Raw genomic sequence first — 25961 nt, forward strand, 5'->3', positions numbered from 1 at the left:
TATAATCAACAAATGAGAGAGGGAGAGACAGAGACAGAGAGACAGAGAGAGGAGGGAGGGTGGGTGAGGAAGAGAAGCAAAAGAAATACAAAGACCAGAGTGAACACACCATCAAATCTCACTCTGCATTAACCCCCCCCCCCCCCAAAAAAAAAAAAAAGAAAGAAAAAAAAGGCAACTAAATTCGAACGTTGGCTAAGAAATCGACCGAACGCATGGTTATATTTATCCTCTACTGCTAACAGACCCAACCGACCACACAGAACCATGAACCATGTCAGGGCTGAAGACAGGTCCTACTGGTCCTGCAGAACCCGAAACAAACAAGCAAAACAAAACAAAACAAAACGAACGAACAAATAAACAATACGAATATCATTTGGCGCAAATACTGTCACAGTCATGTACCCAGAACATACATGTATTATTGAACTTTTTGTCAGTGTTTCATCAGAGGATTGAAACACAGAACAACCACCACCACCTGAACATTCTGATAATCATACATAATAAACTTGTTTTTGATTGTGGGGAATAAACAAATTCATATGTAACAGGCACGTTTATACAACAAGAAACTGACAATCATCTTTCACGTTTTCAGCCACACACAAAAAAGATAGTAACAGTGCCCAAAGACAAATCATTAATATACATTCAATGATTTCCAGACGAAAAAATCCTAAACATATGTGAATGGACCAGCAATGACGGCCGCAATAGCCGAGTGGTTAATTAAAGCGTTGGACTTTCAATCTGAGGGTCCCGGGTTTGAATCTCGGTAACGGCGCCTGGTGGGTTAAGGGTGGAGATTTTTCCGATCTCCCAAGTCAACGTATATGCAGACTCCTGAACCCCCTTCGTGTGTATTACGGCACGCAGAAGATCAAATACGCACGTTAAAGATCCTGTAATCCATGTCAGCGTTCAGTGGGTTATGGAAACAAGAGCATACCCAGCATGCTCACCTCCGAAAACGGAGTATGGCTGCCTACATGGCGGGGTAACAACAGTCATACACGTGAAAGTCCACTCGTTTAACATTCGAGTAAACGTGGAAGTTGCATCCCAACGAACGAAGAAGAAAAAGAAGAAGAAAGAGAAGAAGGAGGAGAAGAAGAAGGACCAGCAATGTATAAAACAAGAAAGGAAGAGACGACAGAATGAAATGGAGCGACAACAAAAAAAAAAAAGAAAAAAAAAGAGAGGCATGTGCAGACAGCGGAAGGCGCGCGTGCCCCACAGCGTTGGCTACTCACGTCCACACACTGGGCAGCAGTCGTCCGGGTTCCTGCGGATCAGCTGATGACCCGGGCAGTGCAGGGGAGGGCAGCCGATCTTCCCGCACTCAATCTTGTTCCCCGACTGCACACCAGTCATGTCAGTGCACGTTGGCATGTTGTAATAGTGATAATGATAATAATGATGGTAATAAGAAGAAGAAGAAGAAGTAGAAGAAAAAGAATGTTGAATTATCAATATTATTATTCTTACCATCACTATCATTATTATTATTATCATCATCATCATTATCATTATCATCATCATTATTATTATTGTTGTTGCTGTTGTTACTGTTGTTGTCATTATTGCCATTATTAGTGCTGCAGCCTTGTTGGCTAGCTGGCCTTTGGGAACCATCCCAACGCCGACTGTCCTAAAACCCTCTTGGTCGAAAGAGTAGGGATGTAACTTGGGCAAGACACTCTCCACTACAATCAAATTCTAGCCCAAATGGAGCAGCAGTTGCCTCCTCTGCTGTTCTGATGGTCATAGTCGGACACGACTGATTATCATATATATATATATTAGTAGTATTGTTATCCTAATAATAATAATGATAATGATAATAACAATAATCATTATCATCATTATTATTATTGTTGTTATTATCATTGTCGTTTTTGTTATCATGATTATTATCATCATTATTATTGTTGATCATTCTTTAAAGACAGAGGATGAAATTACGTTCAGATAAACTAAATACCACCATCGTCACAAACAACGACAATATTCAAATAAATGATTTTAAAAGAAAAACATGCATGGGAACGATCAACTGCACAAAACATGTATACAATTCTTAAGTATGATAATGTAATGAAATAATCACAGTAAATTGTCATATACATATGGGAGCTTCATCCTACCAAGTATATCCATGCGTGCGTGTGTGTGTGTGTGTGTGTGTGTGTGTGTGTGTGTGTGTGTGTGTGTGTGTGTGTGTTAAACGTGATGACAGAACGGTTAGCCGTGACTGTGGTCACTCAATGGCAGGAGGGAAGGGAGAAATGATGGAGGAAGCGAGGATGACGATCGATGATAATGACGACGACGTTTTTGATACTGATGACAATGACGACGACGTTTTTGATACTGATGATAATGACGACGACGTTTTTGATACTGATGACAATGACGACAGTCACGATGTTCCGCAAGGTACTGTTCATGGAGGTGGTTCGAAAGGTGGTGATGACGACGACGACGATGGCGACGATAACATTTATTCCAAAGCTAGTAAACTACTTGAGTGCATGTCTGTGGACGTCACATGTCATGAAGATTGGGAAAAGGGTTGTGATACCCGGAGTGGTGGCCTGTTTGTGGTACGCCTTGGAACAGATACCGGGTCCCCATGGTTTAAATCAGGAACCCGCCCACTCTCACCTGCTTCCACTGAAGGAGGGTGCTAGTCTCTCGAAGGAAAAGATAAATCGACTTCCCGTGAATAACATGCATAACCAAGCGCACGCAGAAGAAGCCCGAGTAACCAGTCGAAGCATACAGGACAAAACTATTGAGAAAATCCACTACGACAAAAAAAAAAAAAAAAAAAAAAAAAGCGCTGCGAAGAAAAAAACCCAACTACGAGTGGATTTGCATGTTCCATAGCGATGCGCTTTCCCTAGAAGGAAACATCAAAACGCTTCCACCCCCACAAACAGGATTGGCACTGTCCAGATGACACACCTTGCAGGTACAGACTGCACACTTGGCGAATCCAATCAGCGGCAGAAAGGGGTGCCAGGTATGGTGTAGGGGGTACTTCCTCGGGTCCTCGCTCATCTCACAGAACTCTGACCACGTCTCCTCTGTAAACACGAAGGATCAGTTCTCAAATTAAAACGAAGGATTCGTTCAATCAGTCAATTCCTGATCTAGCCAGAAAACTGGTCTGGTGTGACGTATGTGTACGTTCTTGTCGTTACTCATGACAATGAATCGTTCAACCAGTCAATTCCTGTACTAACAAGTCAGCTGGTCTGGTGTGACACAGATGCACGTTCTTAAGTTGTTACTAATGACAAGGAATCGTTCAACCTGTCAGTTCCTGTACTAACCAGTCAGATGGTCTGGCGTGACGTAGGTGTACGTTCTTGTCTTTACTCGTGACAATGAATCATTCAACCAGTCAGTTCCTGTACTAGCCAGAAAACTGGTCTGGTGTGATGTGGGTGTACGTTTTTGATTCTTTACAATGTTGATGAAAGTTTAGCCGACAGACACATTAAAAAACCCAACCCAAAACCCAACAAAATATGAAATAAACTCATGACAATAAAAACGTCAAAACTACAAAGAAGAGACCGACTCAACATGAATTTATAAATTTAGATTTCAGTGAGGTGAAAGAGAGATTTCAATGAGGTGAAAATCAAAATGATAATTAGTGTTTCCTTCAAGAATTTAGAAAAAAAGTCTGTGGTGAATCATCACGTACGTGAATGGACCTAACTTCTAATGTGACACAACACAAAGTTAAACCGTCCAGTTATTTGTCAGTTGTACGAATCAATAAATCTAATATAGTAAGTCGCCTTCAGTTTTGACAGAATCACACATACATAATATATATATATATATATATATATATATACATGTACACACACTGATATTATGTATATATGCATACAAAGAACACAATTATTTTGCGATTGAATGAAGACAACAAACCAGTTGAAATACTGAAATGGGGAAGATAGTCGTTGGCGTTTTATCATTTTTGGTCTTTTTTTTTTTTGGGGGGGGGGGGGATGGGAGTGGGGGGGTTGTTTTTTTTTTTTTCCAACGGGGATTGGGGAAGGGGGTGTTCGGAGGCTGTATGATTACCTGGGCAGGTGGGGCAGCACTCGTTATCCAGCTGAACAGGGTTGGCACAAGGAAGGGGAGGACACGGCTTCTCGTGACACACCGCTTTAGCTCCGTTCTGAAACAAGGATGATAAGAACAACACTACGACTACTACTACTACTACTACTACTCCTACTGATGATAATGATGCTGATGATAACAATAACAATAACCACACTACTACTACTCCTTCTCCTACTACTCCTACCACTAAGAATAATGATGATGATGTTGATGCTGCTGCTGCTGCTGTTAAAGATGACAATGACAAAAACATAATAAAAACTAAATAAATAAATAAAAAAGCAATAAATAATAATAATAATAATAATAATGACAAAACAATAACAATATTATTAATAACAACAACAATAACAATAATAATAATAATGATGATGATGATGATAATAATAATAATAACGATAATAATCACGCTGATAACATAACAGCAACAACAACAACAATAATAATCATAATAATAATAATAATAATAATTATTATTATTATAATAGAATATGTCTTCATTGCCAAGTGTACTGTGGTCACTAGGAATACTGGGAGGGGAGGGGAGGGTGGGGTGGGGTGGTTAGTATATATATAAAGAAAGAATACAAAGACATTTTTTTCCAACTAAGTGATTCAGTTCCCCACACACCCTACACTCCTCCGCCCTCTGCCCACCCCAAAACTTAACGACTCTTGCCACCAAGCACGTGATCATCAAATTAAGGGTGGGTTGGGTACTGGGTGTGTGCAAGTGGCAGATGGTGGTACAGAGTGAGCTGACTGTCAATACAGGCACACTCCTGTAACCGTCTGAGCGACCGATCGGCTGCACCGCGGGGTCTCCTCTGGTGAGAGGCCTGAGGGCAACTTTGTAGAGAAGCTACCGGGGCAGTGAGGCGATAAGCACGAAGGCGGTCGAGTGGTATGGAAGATCACAGAAACGTGAATCAGGCAGATCAGGCGCGCGCGCGCACACACACACACACACACACGTATGCACGTACGTGCGAATGCACGCACGCACGCACATACAGACACCCACCCACCCACACACACACACACACACACACATTCACTAATGATCAAAACCAAATTCCACAGAGGGGAGAAAATATCCCACATATCTCTCTGTCAGACCCAAAAAATGCCAACCAGATATCGCCAGGCTGCTGGTATGGCACAGGACCGGAAATCCGGTTTTCAGAAGCTGTCAAAATTTAATAAACTGTCGACATTTTGTTAATCATGTGGAAACCTTTTGACGGCAGTGTCTGATTAAACTTAGTTTGTTTGGGCATTGCAGCGTTAATATATCTCCCCTCCTCTCTCTCTCTCTAAAAAGAAAAATAAAAAAAGAAGAAAAAGAATAAAAATGGAAAAAAAAAAATAATGAGGCACGATTCTCTCTCTCTCTCTCTCTCTCCCCGTCCTTCGTGTAAAATCTGTTATAGTGAAAAGACGTTAAACTTAAGAATGAAAAAACTCTATCAATCAGACACGCACATGCGCGCGTGCGCATGCACACACACACACACACACACACACACACACACACACAGACACACACGCAAATCTGCACGATTTTATCGAGCAAACGGAGGAAAAAGATGAAAGGATAGAGATGAAGAGAGAGAGACACAGAGAAAGAAAGAGAGAGATGTGGGGGAGGGGGGTGCAGGGGGGGGGGGACAGAGAGAGATACAGATAAAAGGAGGAAGGGCTGCAGCAGACGATGCATTTGAGCTGACCACCCAAGTCGACAAAAACAGACGTGAAAAATCTATTCACCGTCAGGTCAGACACAAAATACATTCCCTAACAAACGATAACATGTCGATCACACAAGCAGCATCATGAAAAAGGACTTGCTTGTTTGTCTGTTTGTTTGTTGGCTGTTTTTGTTGCTGTTATTATTTTGCTTTAAATCAGCGTAGATGGAAAAGACAAATTGACACGTTTCAACAGACAGGTAAAAGAGTGGCCCACCCAGACAGGTTTCAACAGACCAGGCCTGCTTTGCATGGGCAATCTTCGCCACGCCGAATTTGCTTTGCGTCCAAAATGCTCCTCCTAAGCCAGTGGAATTAGTATAGACATTCTGAACTCGAAACAAACTAATTTTCTAAGCCCATGGAATGAGCAGACTTTAGGAAAATTCTTTACTCCAAACAAACGTACATCCTAGGTCAATGGAATGAGCATAGACTTAAGACCATTCTGAACTCTAAACAGACCTACCCCCTACGGGAGCAGATTTGTTAAGAAAATTCTTAACTGTAAAACAAACTTACATGCTAAACCAATGGAATGAGCATAGACCAAATGAAATCCTTAGCTATTAACAAACTAATTTCATAAGCGAATGGAATGAGCATAGACTGAAACATTCTAAATTCTAAACAAACTTACCTTCTGAATCAATGGAACGAGCTGACTTTAAAAAAAATTCTTAACATCAAGCAAACTTACATCCTAAGCCAAGAATATTCTGAACTCTAAACAAACATGCCTCCTAAGCCAACTGAATGAACCTAGACTTAAGAAAATTCTTGACTATACGCAAAACTTACATCCTGAGCCAACAATAACCTGAACACTGAACAAACTTTAAGGTGACAAGATCGCCTGTGGCAAACCACAGCAAACCGCCCCCGGGCGGGGGAGGGGGGAGGGGGCAGCAGCTCACCAGACAGCTGCAGGTAAAACAGCTGGCGTTGACGTCAGGCAGCCAGGTGTCACCCACGTGGTAGCGGCTGCCCTCAAAGAGACACACCTGGCGGGGGTCTCCGCTCCCTAGACCCCGCTCCTCCACGGCCACAGAGGAGTCCAGGTCCTGCACGTACTGCCAGCACGTGTTGGGCACTGTCACCTGGAGACACACGTCATCATCATCATGACAACACTGTCACCTGGAGACACACGTCACTTTGGTGACAATGACCTCGACCATCATATCACAATACGCTACGCAGACCAAAAAAATCAGTTCTTACTGATCACCAATATAACATAAACAATATGAATACAAGACAAGACAGGCCAGGGCAGGGCAGGACAGGGCAGCGCAGAACAGGACAAGACAGGGCAGGGCAGGACAAGACAATGCAGGGCAGGGCAGGACAGGACAGGACAGGACAGTGCAGGACAGGACAGTGCAGGGCGGGACAGAACAGGACAGGACAGGGCAGGGCAGGGCAGGGCAGGGCAGGACAGGACAAGACAGAACAGGACAGGACAGCGCAGGACACTGAAGGACAGGGCAGGACAGAACAGGACAAGACAGGGCAGGGCAGGGCAGGGCAGGGCAGGACAGAACAGGACAAAACAGGACATGGCAGTGCAGGACAGGACAGTGCAGGGCAGTACAGGACAAGACAAGACAGGGCAGGGCAGGGCAGGGCAGGGCAGGACAGGACAATGCAGGGCAGGCCAGGACAGGGCAGGACAATACAAATTCTTTAAGTAGAAATAAATTGATGGGTACTTTCGCCAGAGACGTCATCATGAGGATGATAATCATGACCACAACGTCCCCATTGTTTGCAGTTTGCTTCTTTTGCATTGGCTCCTCTTCTGGGCGGGGGATGGATGTACAACGTCTAGACGGGCGCAATAGCCGAGTGGTTAAAGCGTTGGACTGTCAATCTGAGGGTCCCGGGTTCGAATCACGGTGACGGCGCCTGGTGGGTAAAGGGTGGAGATTTTTACGATCTCCCAGGTCAACATATGTGCAGACCTGCTAGTGCCTGAACCCCCTTCGTGTGTATATGCAAGCAGAAGATCAAATACGCACGTTAAAGATCCTGTAATCCATGTCAGCGTTCGGTGGGTTATGGAAACAAGAACATACCCAGCATGCACACCCCCGAAAACGGAGTATGGCTGCCTACATGACGGGGTAAAAACGGTCATACACGTAAAAGCCCACTCGTGTGCATACGAGTGAACGCAGAAGAAGATGTACAATGTCTGATGAATTTCCAGTCAGCTATCTAGAGATGTATTGTACTGTATTGTATTGTTTTGTATCGTGTCGTATCGTATCGTATCGTATCGTATCGTATCGTATCGTATCGCATCGCATCGCATCGTATCGTATTACATTTATCGTCTTGTATTGCGTTGTGCTGATGCTGATGTCACAAAATGCCACGCAGGACAGAAGCGAGATCATTTCTCACTATAAATGAAGCGGTAAATGTGAAATTCACACATGAATTCAATACAAGGAAAGACAAGGCAATCCAAAGCCAAGCTGATACAGGACAAGGCAAGACAAAAATTTTAATATGGCAAGACAAATTCTATTTTTAAAAATATTGAAATAGATAAACAAGCAACAAACCTTTTTACACCCCAAATGACGCTGAATCAAAAGAAGCGAATAGTAAAGAAAAAGTGGGGAGGAAATAACAATTCACAATCAAAACACGTGAAATAAAATCACTGGTGAGAATGATGATCATCACAACAGTGATTATGATCGCAATGACCAATGTTATTGGACGCTGAAGCTGAGGACTAGGTAGAATGGAACCGCGGACTCACGTTGCCCCTGAAGATGGCCTTGTCGTCTGGTCCACTGACCACCAACAGGAAGGCCTGACCCTGGTCCAGATCCTTCACCAGCTCCTGTGGTACCGCGTCCACACTGCCACTCGACTGCAGCAACAACAACAGTGATCTGAATGTTTGAAAGATTGTTGATCTCAAAATTATTTTTAAAAAAACAAAAAAACCCAACCATGCTTCTTTAATAATAATAATAATAATAATAATATTTTACATTTATATAGCACCCTTTCTCACTCAGGGCGCTTTACATGAAAGAAAAATATTACAAGTAACATAAAACATTCACGACCATTCTTTCTCAAAAAACCCTTCCCCCACTCACACTCTCCCTTTCCCACTCTACATACATCCAAAGTGAGCTGACATGGGTGGTGTTGGAGAAAAGGAAGCTGAGAGTACTTATAGATAGGTTTTAAAAAGATGAGTTTTTAGTGATGAGCGAAAAGCAGAGATAGAATCAGATGCACGGATGTGAGGAGCAGCAATCAAGAAAGAACGTTCACCATAGTTTCTTGTATTGACGCGAGGAAGTTTCAATAGGTATCAGTCAGATGAAAAGAGAAGGTTTCTTGCGGGAGTGTAAATACATGTATATTCATTTTAACTGTCATTGCTGTTATCTCGGTTGTTAACTTAGGTTTTTGTGTACGTGTGATGGAGTGTAAGAGGTGTTGCATTTAGGGTGTATGTTTGTTGGTCTTGTCAACCATGCTTTTATAGAATCACTGAATGTGGTTTTTTTTTGGGGGGGGGTTACGAAAAAGTGTTTTAAATGTTGGATTTGTAAAGCGGTTAGAGCTTGTTTCTGCTTACATTATAGAGCTGTATAAAAAAAATCATAAAACTGTTACTACTACTACTATTATTATCATTATTATATTTTTATCATCATCATCATCATTGTTACTAATATTATTATGGCAACAACCACAAAATTAGCCAGAAATATTTCCACATAGTACTCACTGACAACAAGAACAACAACAAAACTAAAACGATTAACAATGAATATTTCCACATATCATTCACCGACAACAAAACCCACGCGATTAGCAACGAACATTTTCACATAACACTCACCGACAAACAACAACGAAACTAACACGATTACCAACGAACATTTCCAAAACAACAACACGATCAGCAACGATTATTTCCACATAGCATTCACTGACAACAACAACAACAACAACAACAAAACTAACACGATTACCAACGAACATTTCCAGAACAACTAACACGATCAGCAACGAACATTTCCACATAGCATTCACTGACAACAACAACAACGAAACTCATGCGATTAGCAACAAATATTTCCACTAATGATGCACTGACGACGGCAACCAACAGCAAAGCTCATGCGGTTAGCAACGTAAATTTCCGCACAACACTCATGACAACAACAAAGCCCACGCGATTATCAACTGATATTTCCACATAACACTCACTGACAACAACAAAAACAACAACAAAACTAAAACAATTAATGATGAATATTTCCACATATCATTCACCGATAACAACAACAACAAAACCCACGCGATTAGCAACTGATATTTCCACATAACACTCACTGACAACAACAACAACAACACTAACACGATTACCAACTAATATGCCCACATATCACTCACTGACAACAACAGCAAAACAAACACGATTAGCAACGAATATTTCCACATAACATTCACTGACAACAACAACAAAAACCCACGCGATTAGCAACGATTATATCCACATAACACTCACTGACAATAAAAACAACAACAGCAACACAAACCCCACCCACATCCATCCCACAAACACAACACACCCTCACCCACCCGCCATCCCACAAACGCCCACAAAAAAAAAAACAACCCACCACCACAACCACCACCAACACCACCAGTAACAATAAGAACAACAACCCAAACCCGAACCCACCCCACTCATCTACCATCCCACAAACACAAGACAACACACGCTCACCCACCCACCCAACCACCATTCCACAAACTCCCTCAAACACAATCACCACAAAAAAGAAAGAAAGAAAAGAAAAGAAAACGGTGGCGCTGTCAGTATAGCGACGAGCTCTCCCTGGGGAGAGCAGCCCGAATTTCACACAGAGAAATACGTTGTGACAAAAAGTGTAATACAATGTAATACAATACAATACCACCAACACCACACTCACGATATTGTACTCAAACCACCAACACCACACTCACAATACTGTACTCAAAGCACCAACACCACACTCACAATATTGTACTCAAAGCACCAACACCACACTCACAATATTGTACTCGAACCATCAACACCACACTCACAATATTGTACTCAAACCACCAACACCACACTCACAATATTGTACTCAAACCACCAACACCACACTCACAATACTGTACTCAAACCACCAACACCACACTCACAATATTGTACTCAAAGCACCAACACCACACTCACAATATTGTACTCAAACTGCCTGGTGACGAGGTGCCCGGGCACGGGCCCCACCAGGAAGGTACGATGCAGACGGTTCTGGAAGGTGCCCAGGAGGACGGAGAAGGAACTCCCGACGTCCTCCACCTCGTTCCGGTGCCGGAAGCCGGCCAGCACGGCGTCGTAGCGCAGCGAGCAGCCCGCCGACATGCTGAGCCACACGTGGGCCGCCCCGCCCCGGGCTTCCGGACTGTGGGGCCGGAGGGTGACCAGGGCTGTGGCTGTCCACAGGTCACAGGTCAAAGGCAAAAGGTTTATTTCATGTACGTCCCATGGGGGGCATCGAAACGTTACATTTCATACGTATTTTACACACATCATACAATCATCAGTCACAGTCACCACCACAGTATTTGACAAGGGTTGATTACATACTGCGGTGTGAAAAATGGTGTGAAGTGTAGAATCGAAGGTACACACACACACACACACACACACACACACACACACAGAGAGAGAGAGAGAGAGAGAGAGAGAGAGAGAGAGAAAGAGAGAGAGAGAGAGAGTCCTATGAAGAGTTGTTAGACCTACAGCACCAGTTGCCAAAAAGGTAGCCCTGAATATTTTTAATCTCATGAAGACCATTCAGAAAGACGAAATCAAATGATCAATAACGTGAAAATGATTGTACACAAATACGCGGTGTTAGTGTGTGTTTGTGCATGTGGGGGCGCGCGCTTGTGTGTCCATGTGTGTGTGTGTATATATGTGTGTGTGTGTGTGTGTGTGTGTGTGTGTGTGTGTGTGTGTGTGTGTGTGTGCGTGTGTCTGTGTCTGTGTGTGTCTGTGTGAGGGAGAGAAAGCCAAAGAGACCGAAAGACAGATCCAATTGTGACTCGAAAACTTGGGCAAGGCACTCTCCACTATAATCTAATTCTGGCCCAGATTGTCAGCACAGCAGATGCCTACTCTTCCTGCTCTGGTTGTAACAGTCGGACACGGCTGACTATCATAGATATACCCATCTCACCCTTCGGTGTACTCTGCTGATTGTGGTACGGGGCCTGCACAAGACGGCCTCTCAGCTGACTGATGCGGCGTCTGGCTGTGGCGATGTTGATGAACAACTTGTTGTTCAGCAGGTTGTAGATGTCCTTGGCTTCCAGTTTCTTGAAAGTCCCATTTGCCTGAAAGAGAGAGAGGGAGAGAGAGACAGACAGACAGACAGAGAGAAGGAGACAGAGAGACAGAGACAGAGAGACAGAGAGAGTCGACATGGTCTGTAACACAAAGGCTTGTACGTATATTCCGAATCTTTGCGTGATGCCCCTAAATACGAAGCTCCATAAAGGTTCATCAAGGTAAATAAAATGCGCACCCGTTGGGGAAATGTGCTCAAACTAGACATTACCATTGAATCAAGGGACTGGTTAAATGTGTCAAAACGAAATATCAATAAATCAATAAATTGTTGAATACAAAATGCTACACCATCAATGCAGGAAAAATGAGTTACAGAGACACAACATGAAAGTCACTAATTCACCGATGACTTCAGTTGGGGTTTTTTTTCATAAGAATCAATTCATGTACCCATCTCAATCATTTAACACAAAAGTAGGCAGAAACACAATGCATTAGATTACCTTTGAAAAAAGAAACAATTATTTGAAAAAAAAAAATCTCTCACCAACCATCCTTACCAGTCTCGTTTGCAAATCAACACTGCATCATCCAAACAAAATGATCACATTTTAACAACCCAGCTGTTACTTAACATTAACAATTAATCAGACTGATGAACAACGCAAATACTAAACACAACCACTGATCAAATTGGTAGACACTGTTTATTGCACCGCCCATAAAAAACACAGTTTTAACATCAATGAATAAAACTGACAGACGCTTAATGTCACACCACCCACTGGCGCAACAAATTTTTGTTCAGCAGTTTGGTTCTCACCCGGAATGAAACTTGATCATTGTGAGGAGCGATTGTTATATGTTCGTTCCGAGTTCATTGCTTTGTAAACACGTTGAACTATTAATATCGAATAAAGCTGCCTACATGGCTGGGCAAAAACGGTCACACACGTAACAGCCCACTCGTGTACATACGAGTGAACGTGGGGAGTTGCTGCCTACGAACAAAGAACAAGAAGAAGAAGAAAGCTGTTAAAAAAAATAGAAAATACAAAACAACAAAAATCTCAGTTCTCACCCATCCATCAAAGGAAGAGTTGTCAGTCACGAAGGACCGATGCAGAGTTCCCACAATCCTTTTCTTCGGCTTCTGTTTCCGCCTCCTGGCGTTGGCCTCCAGTCGGATGCGTGTCACTGGACTCTGCAGCCCTACCACGTGCACCTGGGGGCCACGTGACACTCGTGCTCATGGTTTGCTTTGTATGTTATCATAGTTACACTTCGTGGAATGATATGGCTGAGTGAAGAAGACGACTGTGATGACTTATATGGATCGTTTACGTTGTGATAAGCCAATGTTTAGCTTTATCCAGCAGTGCAATGTAGCCTACCATGCTAATGGTTTCATGACTTCTGTGTTATAATTATGATAAAAGAATTAAAGCAACCCGGTTGGGGATGGGGTGATTGCTGTGAAATACTGTGTTGCAGTTTGGTTGGAAATGTGGTCACAGTTTAATCGAGATTCCTTCTTTCTTTTTTTCCTTGTAATTTCATCACATTATTTCCCTATATAATCAACAGACATTTAATCATTGTCTAACAAACTATATTGAAGAATGTTTTGAAGAACATGTTCGAAAGACAACATGGCGGGATAACAATGAAAATCCCTCCAGATTTTCCAACAGCGTGTACCAACCTATTTTAAACTCGTCACTATTCAATCTGCAGATACATTATAGAAGGCTTATAGAACCAAAAATATCGTCAGACATCCCATGAAGGTGTGTGTGTGTGTGTGTGTGTGTGTGTGTGTGTGTGTGTGTGTGTGTGTGTAAGAGAGAGAGAGAGAGAGAGAGAGAGAGAGAGAGAGAGAGAGAACGAGTGAGTAAAAGAGATAGAGAGCAGATATACAGGCTAACAGACAAACAAATGAATGGGAAAATGTGTTGACATATACTATAAGACATAAAGAACAAAACTAAAATGAAACTAAAAGAAAATTGAAATGTCCATTTATGAACATTATAGTGTCGACAAAGCACTCTAACTGTACAGCTCAGTGAACAACCATTTTGCAAACGGAAATGACTATTCAACACGCCTCCTGCAGCACCAAGGAAAACCCAACGAACACAGCACGTAAGTGATATTGTTGCCAGATCATCACGCATGCACGCTTGGGCGCCAGAGTTCTGGTTTTCAGCCATACAAAATTGCACATGGACTGTTCTCTCCCTTTCGCCACACTTTCTTTGGCGTTTCCCTCCTGGTAGAAACCAAATACTTTCGTACAGCATGAACACTATGCATAGAAAAGAACCAACACAGCGAAATGGGATGTCCTTGGCATAATTCTACAGAAATATCCATTTTCATTAGTGTAAAGCATAACCAACATATAATGTAAAAGAGAGGTTCTATGCTCGACTTATATCAGAAACTCATATGAGCTTACAAATGGACCAACAGCCAAGTGAGAGCTATATGATCAATGGATTCTATACTTCGATTGGAATCCATTGACAGATTAGTCTTTTTCTGTGAATGACTATGGCTCGCAAACTAGTATGCAAGACTGTACTAGCTCTTAGTGCTGCAGCCTTGGGGGCTAGTTTGACTTGGGGGAACCATCCGAACGCCGACTGTTCTTAAGTCCGAGAGAGTGGGGGTGTGCCTTGGGCAAGACACTCTCCACTATTATCAAATTCTAGCCCAGATAGTCGAGAACAGCTATTGCCTCCTCTGCTATTACACGATCATCGTCGGATACGACCACATATGCAGAAAGTAGAGCTAGGCTCTCCCTGTGAAAAGTAAGTCATCTAATTTTGGTATTTTTTGGTGTTTTTTTTCCCTTTTCTTCTGTAAGAGCTGTTTCACAGTGAAAACAGACATTAGATTCGTTTTGGTCTTTTTGTTGTCTTATTTATTTATTTATTTATTTTTTTTTAATTATTATTATTACTACTACTACCTTTTTTATATTATAATTATTTATTTATTTATTTATGTAAGCTTATCTATTATTCATTCACCTTTTTTTTCTTCTTCTTTTTCTCAAGGCCTGACAAAACGCGTTGGGTTACGCTGCTGGTCAGGCATCTGCTTGGCAGATGTGGTGTAGCGTATATGGATTTGTCCGAACGCAGTGACGCCTCCTTGAGCTACTGAAACTGAAACTGAATCTCCCTGTGAAAAGCAGCGGTGGGTGTGTGGGGGTGAAGGGCGAGGGGTCATGGAATCCCTGGAATGAGAACAGAACACTGTACAGTGCAGCAGACCGCACAACATGAGACAAAACAGGACGACAACCGTTACCACACAATCCTGACCTTGTACTCCAGTTTTCCTGAAGGACTGAGTTCCACAATGGCTGATCCCGCTGACGCAGCCTCGTTCTTTTCCAGAGCATTAGACCCTGACAGCACAGCCTGAAACACTGCACGTTAAAAAAAAAGATGTTCTGGTAACAAAGAAAACAATAACATAATTGGTAATAATTGGTGGTGGATGTGGTGGTGGTGGTGGTTGTAGCAGCAGTAGTAGTTGTTGTAGCAGCAGCAGCAGCAACAGCAATAGCAGCAGCAGCAATAGCAGCTGTAACAGTAGCAGCAACATCTTTATTCACTCCGACTGGAAATTATGTACGCATCCAAAAGCTGTCGTCACTCACACAACACACTCTTCAAGCCCAGTCCAACACACACTTAAAGTGAATGAACCGATCTGGTGTCGCCGCCTATGAGAAGCACAGGATCGGCAACGCCATTCTGAAACGCTAGCAACGCGAAGGAGACACTAAAACGTATTTACCTGGACATCACCAGCTGCACCCCTCTCCACAGTGCCACACACACTTCAGAGCCTGGACTGGACTTCCAAGTCATCTACGGACCCACCCAGTTTGAAGCTCATGCGAAGGAGAAACAGCAACGTGTTGTGAGAATGTGGGGTGAGGGATAAGGGGAGATAGCGATAGAAATTTGACTTGTGGTTAAGATGTATATAATTTCTTGTACTGACAACCAGACTTGCTTGGAAATCAACTCCTGGTGTGGTTGGGTGTACAATGTCGGGGATCGTCAATGTTCTAGTTGTATGTTTCTATTCATATCTGTTGATATTATAAATACACACATGTAGTGTGCCTTGAATATCATTGTTTCAACGGAAGGCGAAATCTAACAAAACCGGAAGTAGCAGCAGCAGAAGCAGAAGTAGCAGAAACAGCAGCAGTACTAGCAGATGTTGTTATATGATAGAATCCTACAGAAGGAGGGAAGAATCAATAAATCATGAATAAAAGAAGTTTCAGTTCCAGTTTCTCAAGAAAGCGTCACTGCATTCGGACAAATCCATATACGCTACACCACACCTGTTCGGCAGATGCCTGACAGCAGCATAACCCAACGCACTTGTCAGGCCTTGAGTGCATGCTTATATATTTTGTGTACCTATCAGAGTGGATTTCTTTTTACATAATTTTGCCAGAGGACAACACTGTCGTTGCCATGGGTTCTTTTTCAGTTCACCAAGTGCGTGCTGCACACGATACCTCGGTTTATCATCTCATCCGAAAGACTAGACGCTCAGTTTAATCTTCCAGTCAAACTTGGGAGAAAGGGCGAGAGCGAGATTCGAACCCACACTCTCACGGACTTTCCATATTGGCAGCTGAGCGTCTCAACCATTCTGCCACGAGCATCATTATAACAGAGTCTTACCTCCACATATAAGACGAGGATACACAGTTCCAGAAACCATGGCACCATTTTGTGACGCGACGCGCAGGCGCAAACGTCCTCTGGCCAGTTGCTTCCGCTCTCGTTTCTTTGAAAGTTTCCATGAACCAGCAATCTTTGTTGCCTGCAGCACACACCAAATGTGGATGTCGTTTTACCTTTTAGTGTTGACACAGACAGAAAGACAACCGTTTTCATTAAAATAATTTAGACCCAAACATTCTTCAGTGTGATCGCTGATTTTTCAAACACACACACACACTCTCTCTCTCTCTCAAACACACTCTCTACATATGTGCAGGTGAATTCATATATCTATCTCTCTCTCTCCGTCTCTCTCTCTCTCTCTATATATATATATATGTGTGTGTGTGTGTGTGTGTGTGTGTGTGCACAAACGTGCGCATGCAAGTGTGTGTTTGTGTGTGAGTGCGCGCGCATGAGAGAGAGAGAGAGAGAGAGAGAGAGACGCTTGACGCTTTGACACTTTAATGTCACTGGCCATGAGGTCCTTATTTCATGGTTGAATGCATCAATATACGTTCAATCTATTACAAACCATTATAATAAAATAGCTCCACAATTAATATCATCATTATTACCATCAATTACCCAATCAATCGACCGATCGTATGTGTGACCCTGCTAATTACGAGAGAGAGAAAGGGGGGGAGAGAGAGTGTGTGTTGTGTGTGTGTGTGTGTGTGTGTGTGTGTGTGTGTGTGTGTGTGTGTGTGTGTGTGTGTGTGTGTGTGTGTGCGCGCGCGCGCGCGCTTGTTTGTGCATGTGTGTGTGTGTTTCGTACTATTTGATTTAAACCCATTTTCCATCTTATTCAAGTCTATGTTCTTGTTATACTTCAGGTGCCAGTTGCATTGCTTGGTTCTAACTTTTTGACAGTTACACGTGACTAAATGCCTACGTTGACCGAACTGCGCCATTGGTCAGTTCCATACTACACACAGTTAGTAGCGGGTTACGACCATACTAGGCTCTTCCGTCCGAGCAATGCAACTGGCTCCAGCAGGCTGCATACCAGTGGTGTTGTTGAGACTGAAGACTGATGAAGAACTCTGGTTTTTCTGGATATGGTCACGTAGTATTCTGCTCCCATTCCTGTCGGAATCACAGTAAATGTCATCATAATTAATACCATCTATTGCCCTATCAATCGACCGTTCGTTTATGTAACCCTGCTAATCACAGAGCAACTTTGAGGAATAATTATCATGACCAATATAGCGATCCTTGTTCAACGATGAAATACGTAAATGATAGGAAAAGTGCAGTTAGATAAAAAAACAAAAAAACAATCTTAAGTTCATCATGTCAAACACACACACACACACACACACACACACACACACACACACACACACACACACACACACACACACTCGCGCCTGAAGGAGAAAATAGTGTGAATAATATAGATATTTCATACATGTGTATTTTGAAATAATTAAAAAAAACAACAACAACAAACAAAGATACTGAGTGATGAAATGCAAGTTATGGGGTGTGGATGCGAGTTTATGTGATTGTCTGTGCAGACTGTAAGATGTCCTGAAACAAATTCCCACAAGAAATGAACCATGTACGATAATCTTTGAAACTTACTACACCCTCGCAAAGGCACTGGGCTCAAGTGTTTGGGATCAAGCATCCAGCCTCTTCGACATCACACCGTGATGATCACCACAGCGCCATGACACCGAACAGTTTTGGTTGTTGTTTTTTTCTTTCAAAGACAGACTGGAACTCTATGCTTATACTGGTATGTTATGCTAATACTGGTATGTACCAGTGGACTTTACATAAATGATTGCATCCCCCCTCGCCATTCGGGCAAACTAGACGGTTTTGGTGGCAGAGGTACATGATGTATTCAGAGCGGTTTCGTGTAGCCGAATAACCGGATCTTCAACAGGAGTATTCAAACTGATTTTGTGCGTGCGCAGAGATATGAAGCGGTTCAAAACATTGACAGTTTTGTACATAGAATGACCAAAGAGATTCGGGAGGGGGGGGAAATCTCCACTCTTGACCTACAGCGCCCCGACTCCATCTCGACCGCCGAATGTTCTCAGCATATAGTCACAGATCCTATCCAATAAAACTCACTGTGTGGGGTGTTGGCCCAGAGGTAACGCATCCGCCTAGGAAGCGAGTACACTGGTTCGAATCCCATGGTCGCAAGTATTTTCCCCCCCTGCACTAGACCTTGAGTGGTGGTCTGGACGCTAGTCATTCGGATGAGACGATAAACCGAGGTCCCGAGTGCAGCATGCACTTAGCGCACGTAAAAGAACCCACGGCAACAAAAGAGTTGTCCCTGGCAAAATTATGTAGAAAAAAATCCATTTCGATAGGAAATCAAATAAAATTGCAGGCAGAAAAAAAGGGAGTGGCGCTCTCGGTGTAGCGACGTGCTCTCCCTGGGGAGAGCAGCCAAGATTTCAAACAGAGAAATCTGTTGTGACAAAAAAAAAGAGTAATGCAATACGACATATCGCCGCCCTGTCTGTCTAAGGCCTTAACCCTTTTGCATTCACTCCAACCACAGCCGAAAACACCATGGAGTTTCACTGTGAAATATGTGAGTGCAAGAGGGTTAACCAAAAGTGACAGAAGTCTCAACTCACCTGTGTCCACCAGGCCGTCCACGTGGATGACGTAGCTGAGGGTTCTGCTGGGCGGGTGGTACTCAAAGGACGCCAGGCCCCCTGTCCCCTCCGCCGTTGGGGAGCTCAGCACAGTGCTGAACACCTCTGAAACCGCCAGTAAACATTAGTTAATGAGCTGAACACATTTCTGAAACCGCCAGTAAACATTAGTTAATGAGCTGAACACATTTCTGAAACCGTCAGTAAACATTAGTTAATGAGCTGAACACCTTTCTGAAACCGCCAGTAAACATTAGTTATTGAGCTGAACACCTTTCTTAAACCGCCAGCAAACATTAGTTATTGAGCTGAACACCTTTCTTAAACCGCCAGCAAACATTAGTTAATGAGCTGAACACCTTTCTGAAACCGCCAGTAAACATTAGTTAATGAGCTGAACACCTTTCTGAAACCGCCAGCAAACATTAGTTAATGAGCTGAACACCTTTCTGAAACCGCCAGTAAACATTAGTTATTGAGCTGAACACCTTTCTTAAACCGCCAGCAAACATTAGTTATTGAGCTGAACACCTTTCTGAAACCGCCAGTAAGCATTAGTTAATGAGCTGAACACCTTTCTGAAACCGCCAGTAAACATTAGTTAGTGAGCTGAACACTTTTCTGAAACTGCCAGCAAACATTAGTTAATGAGCTGAACACCTTTCTGAAACTGCCAGCAAACATTAGTTAATGAGCTGAAAACCTCTCTGAAACCGCCAGTAAACATTAGTAAGCTGAACACCTTTCTTAAACCGCCAGCAAACATTAGTTAATGAGCTGAACACCTCTCTGAAACCGCCAGAAAACATTTGGCAACTGAGCTGAATACCTTTCTGAAACCACTAGAAAACCTTTAGCAACTGAGCTGGATACCTTTATGAAACCACTAGAAAACATTTAGCAACTGAGCTGAATGCCTTTCTGAAACCGCTAGAAAATATTTGACAACTGAGCTGAACACCTTTCTAAAACCACTAGAAAACGTTTAGCAACTGAGCCGAACACCTCTGAAACAGAAAACAACTGAGCTGAACACCTCTGAAATGGCCAGGAAACATTGCGGAACTGAGTTATGAATAATAGAAAGTAGAGCTGAACACTTCCGAAACCACAAGGAAACATCACGTAATTAAGCTGAACACCTCTGAAACCGCCAGATAACATTATGTAACTGAGCTGAACACCTCTGAAACCGCTAGAAGACATTAAGCAACTGAACTGAATACTTCTGAAACCAACAGGAAACATTAAGCAACTGAGCTGAAGAACTCTGAAACCACCAGGATACATTGAGCAACTGAGCCAAACACCATTGAAACCGCCATGAAACATTACGCAACTGAGCTGAACACTTCTGAAACCGCCAGGAAACATTACGTTACTGAGCTGAACACATTTTAAACCATAAGGAAACATTACGCAACTGGCTGAACACGTCTGAAATAGCTAAAAATAACTGAGCTGAACACTTTTAAAACCGACAGGAAACATTACGTAACAGCTGAAAACCTGAAACTGCCAGGACACATTACGCAACTGTGTGGTATCTTTAAAGAATGGTTTTAAAGAAAGTGACATGGGTTGTTTCAGTTCGAGGACTCACCACGCATCAAGGGCCGTTATCATGGTCAAGCGACAACGTTTCATCATCTCCTTCTCTCTCTCTCTCTGTCTCTCTACCTCTCTGTCTCTGTCTCTCTCTGTTTCTCTCTCTCTGACCTCCACCCCCTGCCATTCATCAATCCACCGCAGTCCATCGGAACGTGCTGCGTGAAAAGCATTCCGGGCCGGAGGACATCGTCACACAAGGTGGACAAACGTTGCTCACGTGCACGCTCCAAACACCGCCTCTTTTTTTCACCTGCACGCTCCTCCACACGCGAGCAGTGGGATGGGGGGCGGGGGATAGCGGAAGGAGGAAATGTCATGTCAGACGTCCCCCCCCCCTCCACCCGCCCCCGCACCCTCTCTCTCTCTCTACACGTACCCCATCCCTCCGGGCAGTTTGAGCAGTGCCAGTCTCCGACAGGCACGGGATAAATGTCGCCCACAAACGAAGCGATTTGAGTCGGGAGCTAGGGGCCGGGGGGGTTAAACGGATAAAACGCTAACTGTTAAATCCCAATCAGATCTCAGCGGGTCGCCACATCCCCCCCATCACGACGGAGAGGTTGGATGAATGTCTGTCCGTGGATGACCCCGATTGAGCAAACAGGAGGCATGCTTCGTGATCCTTTTTGCGCTCAAATGTCATCCTCAGGAGGGAATAGGTCTGTTTCTTTTTCTTCCTTTCTTTCTTCCTTTCTTTCGTTCGTTCTTTCTTTCTTTTTCCCACAGGGGCAGGGCATCTTCGTTGTCCAATTCAACAAAAAGTACACGAAATATGAACAAATTATGTCAATGTATATGTAAGTTAGTGATAAATGATAAACAATAAAGAGTTGTAACTCTCTCCGTGGACAAGCTCATTATTCTTTAATTTTAAGTGCTACTTGAGAAGCACCTATACAATCCAAATACCTATGGGCACGATAGGTTTCTCACGGAAAACAAGACAAGTGCACGTAGACCACATGCGTAATACAGCAGCAACTGAGTCAAGACGGAAGAAGAATGAATAAATAAATTAACCGTTTAATGGAGATTCATTTCAAGTCTTTGATAAAAGAAAAAAGAAAGAAAAAGAAATGGATATGTGACAGAAGAGCATGGAAAGAACGTTTGGTAAAGTCCTGTCACAATGACAAATTTGCAATTTGTGTGTGTGTGTGTGTGTGTGTGTGTGTGTGTGTGTGTGTGTGTGTGTGTGTGTGTGTGTGTGTGTGTGAAACCACAACACACCCCTGTTCCACTCACGTTCACGAAACAGACACACAAAACAGGTAAGTAAATGAGCAGCAAAGAATTTTAATGGCTGATTTTATTCGGTTTTCTGCCGCTTTTACCGCCCCCCCCCCCACCCCTCAAGATCTTTAAGCTGATTAAAAATCAACTTTTCAAGAACCTGTTTCGTGCAGAAGAGGGCAGAGAGGAAAACAAAATAAGTACTGGGAAACTCTTGAAACTGTTTCTTTTTCCCACAAACACTTACTGGTAACTAAAATCGTTCACTCCTCCCTCTCCCTTTCTCTCTCTCTCTCTGTGTGTGTGTGTGTGTGTGTGTGTGTGTGTGTGTGTGTGTGTGTGTGTGTGTGTGTGTGTGTGTGTGTGTGATCTTCTGTGTCTAATCGTCTTCCTCCTCTGCGACATTCCCTGTATCCTTCACCCATTTTCTGTCCCCTTGTAATTTTTTCATCTCAAAATACTAAATAATTTTTCGGCTTCTTTGAGACCCTAACGTCAGGAAATGGATACGAATGCACGAAAATTTGCTCGTCGTCTGTTCTTTGGCTCACCGCCCCTCCCTCTCCCTTCCCCTCTCCTCACGCGCCCTTCCCACATTCCTTCACCCAGGTCCAGTTCACCTATTCTCGTTTTGCCTGCTCTGTGATCGTGCTGCCGCCCTCATTGGCCTCTTCAAAGGTTGACTCTTTGTCCCGATTCGCCTACCCATCAGAGACGTTTCACCTTCTCATCCCCCCCTCTCTCTCTCTCTCTCCCTCTCCCTCTCTCGCTCGCTCGCTCGCGCTCTCAGACATACTCATACACATGCACTAATGTGTGTGCACTAATACGACTATCGGCTTCAACGAAACACACGTGTAATTTTCTGTGATCTTGAGGCAGGGCGAAATATCACATGAATGCTTTCACGGAATCGACTTCCTAGATAAAACAGTACAGTTCAGTTTAGGATAAAGCTGTGTCAGTGTCCAAAGTAAGAAAGGTGGATACATTGTGCTGTATCAAAAATTACCGATGCAGAAGAGTTCAGACCCTCAACGCAAGAGACCAGACCAGCAATGAAAGAAAGTGAGCTTTGTTTTTTTGAACACACAGACACACAAACGCATACGCAAACACACACACACACACGGCAACAGAATATATAGGCGAAGTGGGAATAGGTGAATCAGGACACCGATAACCAATTTAGTGATGGGTGAACCTAGAATAGGCAAAACAGGAACAGCACCCCTCTCTTCCCCCGCATCCCCCCCCCCCAACCCCCAGCTCTCATTGTAAAACCAACCAATACACCAATGTTCCGATGTTCTGACTGAATTCCGCCAATCAATTTCTGATACCAGAGAAATCAAAGAATGGTAAGTGATGATTTCCGCATTGCAGGGTCCATCGGACTTTATTTATGATGCATGCGTGTTGTGATGATCTGAGGTGCTGTTATGGAGCAAAAATAACACGTTAAAAAAAGCTTGCTGAGAAGATGTACTGGAATACAAGAACAGAATACGCCTTCTTCACAAGTCGCCATCCTTAATGGGCGTCTAACCATGGTGGAATTTTTACACGCAAATGTTTCAGTTACATTACAGCGTCTTGTGTAAAAGGAAAGATGGTACGTGTTGTGATTTGCTTTTCTCTGCCCACCACCCCCACAGCCCCTGGAGATGTTTCAGCAAGATACCACTTTGACTCACACAGAACGGGGCAGGATAAATACAAAACAGTTTAAAGAGTGTCCAGATAAAAGCGTGGAAACAACGCCCACGCCCTTTTAGGTAAGATGTGTGTCTCTTTCCAGTAAAATAAAATGACATTATCTGTATCGAAGGGGAACATTTGTTTTTATTTGTTTGTTTGCTCGCGTCGTGTGGGCTTTTTGTGTTTGTGCATTTTATGACATCACTCTTGTTATTTATATGGTTTTGTAAAAGATGTTCATATATGATGATTCAATGCCCCAAGGTGGCACATGAAATAAATTTCTTGCCTTGCCTTGCCTTGCCTTGCCTTGGTGAATGTCATTGATCAGATACTGAACGAGACCGCACTAGAATCAAAACTGGTCTGGATGCAGTGCAGTGCAGACACAAACATGAAGCAATCAGTTTCAGTTCATGACCCTCCCTGGCTATTTGTGAGCCCGTATCCACCAGGAAAGGAAACGTGTGATTAGTATGGCTTTCATTCAAGTTAAAAAAAAAAACACAAACAACTCGTGTCATCGGTTGATCTTGTGTAAGTTCTGCGACAGCCAAAAAGATCGCCATTCTCTGCCGACACAAGGGAGAGGGTCACGTGACCGTTTAAAACAAACAAACAAAAACATTCCCGAACCGCACTACGTTTAATGTCTGTAAATAATCGCGATGCTATAATCCATTCCCCCCGCGGTTCTTGCCATTTATTTCCTCCCCGGCAATATCTGCACCCGATTGCTTGTAACAATCCAGCAACGCTGTCGAGTCACACATACATACATACCGCCAGGACCAGGCAAACAGCGATAACCTGCCCAATATTGGCCCTCAACCTCTCGCACTCCCTCCACGGCCCTTGGTGGCTGGAGACTGTTAAGCTCTGTATTAATTTGGATTGGCACCTATCGGGGGGAGACGTGTCCGCCTTGGGAGGGGGTGGTAGGTGAGGGGTGAGGGGGGTTGTGGGGAGGGGGGTTGCTGTATGCAGGGGGACGGGGGAGATGGGGGGGGGGGGAGGGCAAGCGGGCAGTGAGGGGGACGGCCCGGGACTGCTATCGCCGCTCATCGGGCTGGGCAAACACGAGGGACAACAGCGCGGCCACGAAGAAGTCCTCACACACTGTCCACGCCTCTCCCCCTGCCGCTAATCCCTCGGATCAGCGGCGAGCAAATACCACGGCGTGATTCTCGCTCCCTCCACCCTCTCCCTACCTCACCTCACCTACCCTCCCCGCCCCCTCTACAACCTCTGCCCCCATCATCCCCCCCTCGACCCCGCCGACCCCTCTTTTCCATGCTTGTTCCTTTCTACCTCCCGCCCCCCCCCCTCCCCCTCTTCCCTTCAAAAGAACAGTCAAACCTCATAGTTCAGGCTTCACAGGACCAGGGAGTTGAGTTTTCACGGCTAGACCTCATTGCTCTGTAGGGAAATTATTTTCCTTTTTTTTAATCTTAAAATCCATAAGACACGTTATGCATGTTCTTGTTTCAGTTAAAATGGTTGACGTGATGAGAGATAAAACGACGAGAATTTCTGTCTGTCTGTCTGTCTTTCCGAGTTTTCTTTCTTTCTACGATTCTATGGCTTTCACTTTAAATTTCCTTACTTTTGAATTTCGACGGATTGTATCAAAATGCATCTGATTTTGTTACTCAGTTTAGTTCTTATAGATTCACAAAGCAATTCAGTGTAAGGTTACAAATTTAAA

The 25961-nt window shown here is 43.5% G+C and overlaps 1 protein-coding gene across 2 annotated transcripts in view; it reads right to left on the minus strand.

The window, feature by feature from the left end:
- The window catches only part of LOC143287636 (chordin-like), a 145922-nt gene that overhangs the window by 16707 nt on the left and 103254 nt on the right, over positions 1 to 25961 (minus strand). For both annotated transcript variants that reach the window (XM_076595757.1, XM_076595756.1), the window contains exons 8-19: positions 19688 to 19813; positions 18079 to 18158; positions 17025 to 17166; positions 15633 to 15739; positions 13373 to 13516; positions 12179 to 12335; positions 11173 to 11429; positions 8692 to 8805; positions 6830 to 7012; positions 4117 to 4213; positions 2977 to 3098; positions 1260 to 1365 (exon numbers count right to left, since the gene is read on the minus strand). In XM_076595757.1, the coding sequence (XP_076451872.1) occupies positions 1260 to 1365; positions 2977 to 3098; positions 4117 to 4213; positions 6830 to 7012; positions 8692 to 8805; positions 11173 to 11429; positions 12179 to 12335; positions 13373 to 13516; positions 15633 to 15739; positions 17025 to 17166; positions 18079 to 18158; positions 19688 to 19813 (1635 nt within the window). The remainder of the gene's footprint in view (positions 1 to 1259; positions 1366 to 2976; positions 3099 to 4116; positions 4214 to 6829; positions 7013 to 8691; positions 8806 to 11172; positions 11430 to 12178; positions 12336 to 13372; positions 13517 to 15632; positions 15740 to 17024; positions 17167 to 18078; positions 18159 to 19687; positions 19814 to 25961) is intronic.

The sequence above is a fragment of the Babylonia areolata genome, chromosome 11 (genome assembly GCF_041734735.1).
Source record: "Babylonia areolata isolate BAREFJ2019XMU chromosome 11, ASM4173473v1, whole genome shotgun sequence".
Classification (NCBI taxonomy): Eukaryota; Metazoa; Mollusca; class Gastropoda; order Neogastropoda; family Buccinidae; genus Babylonia; species Babylonia areolata.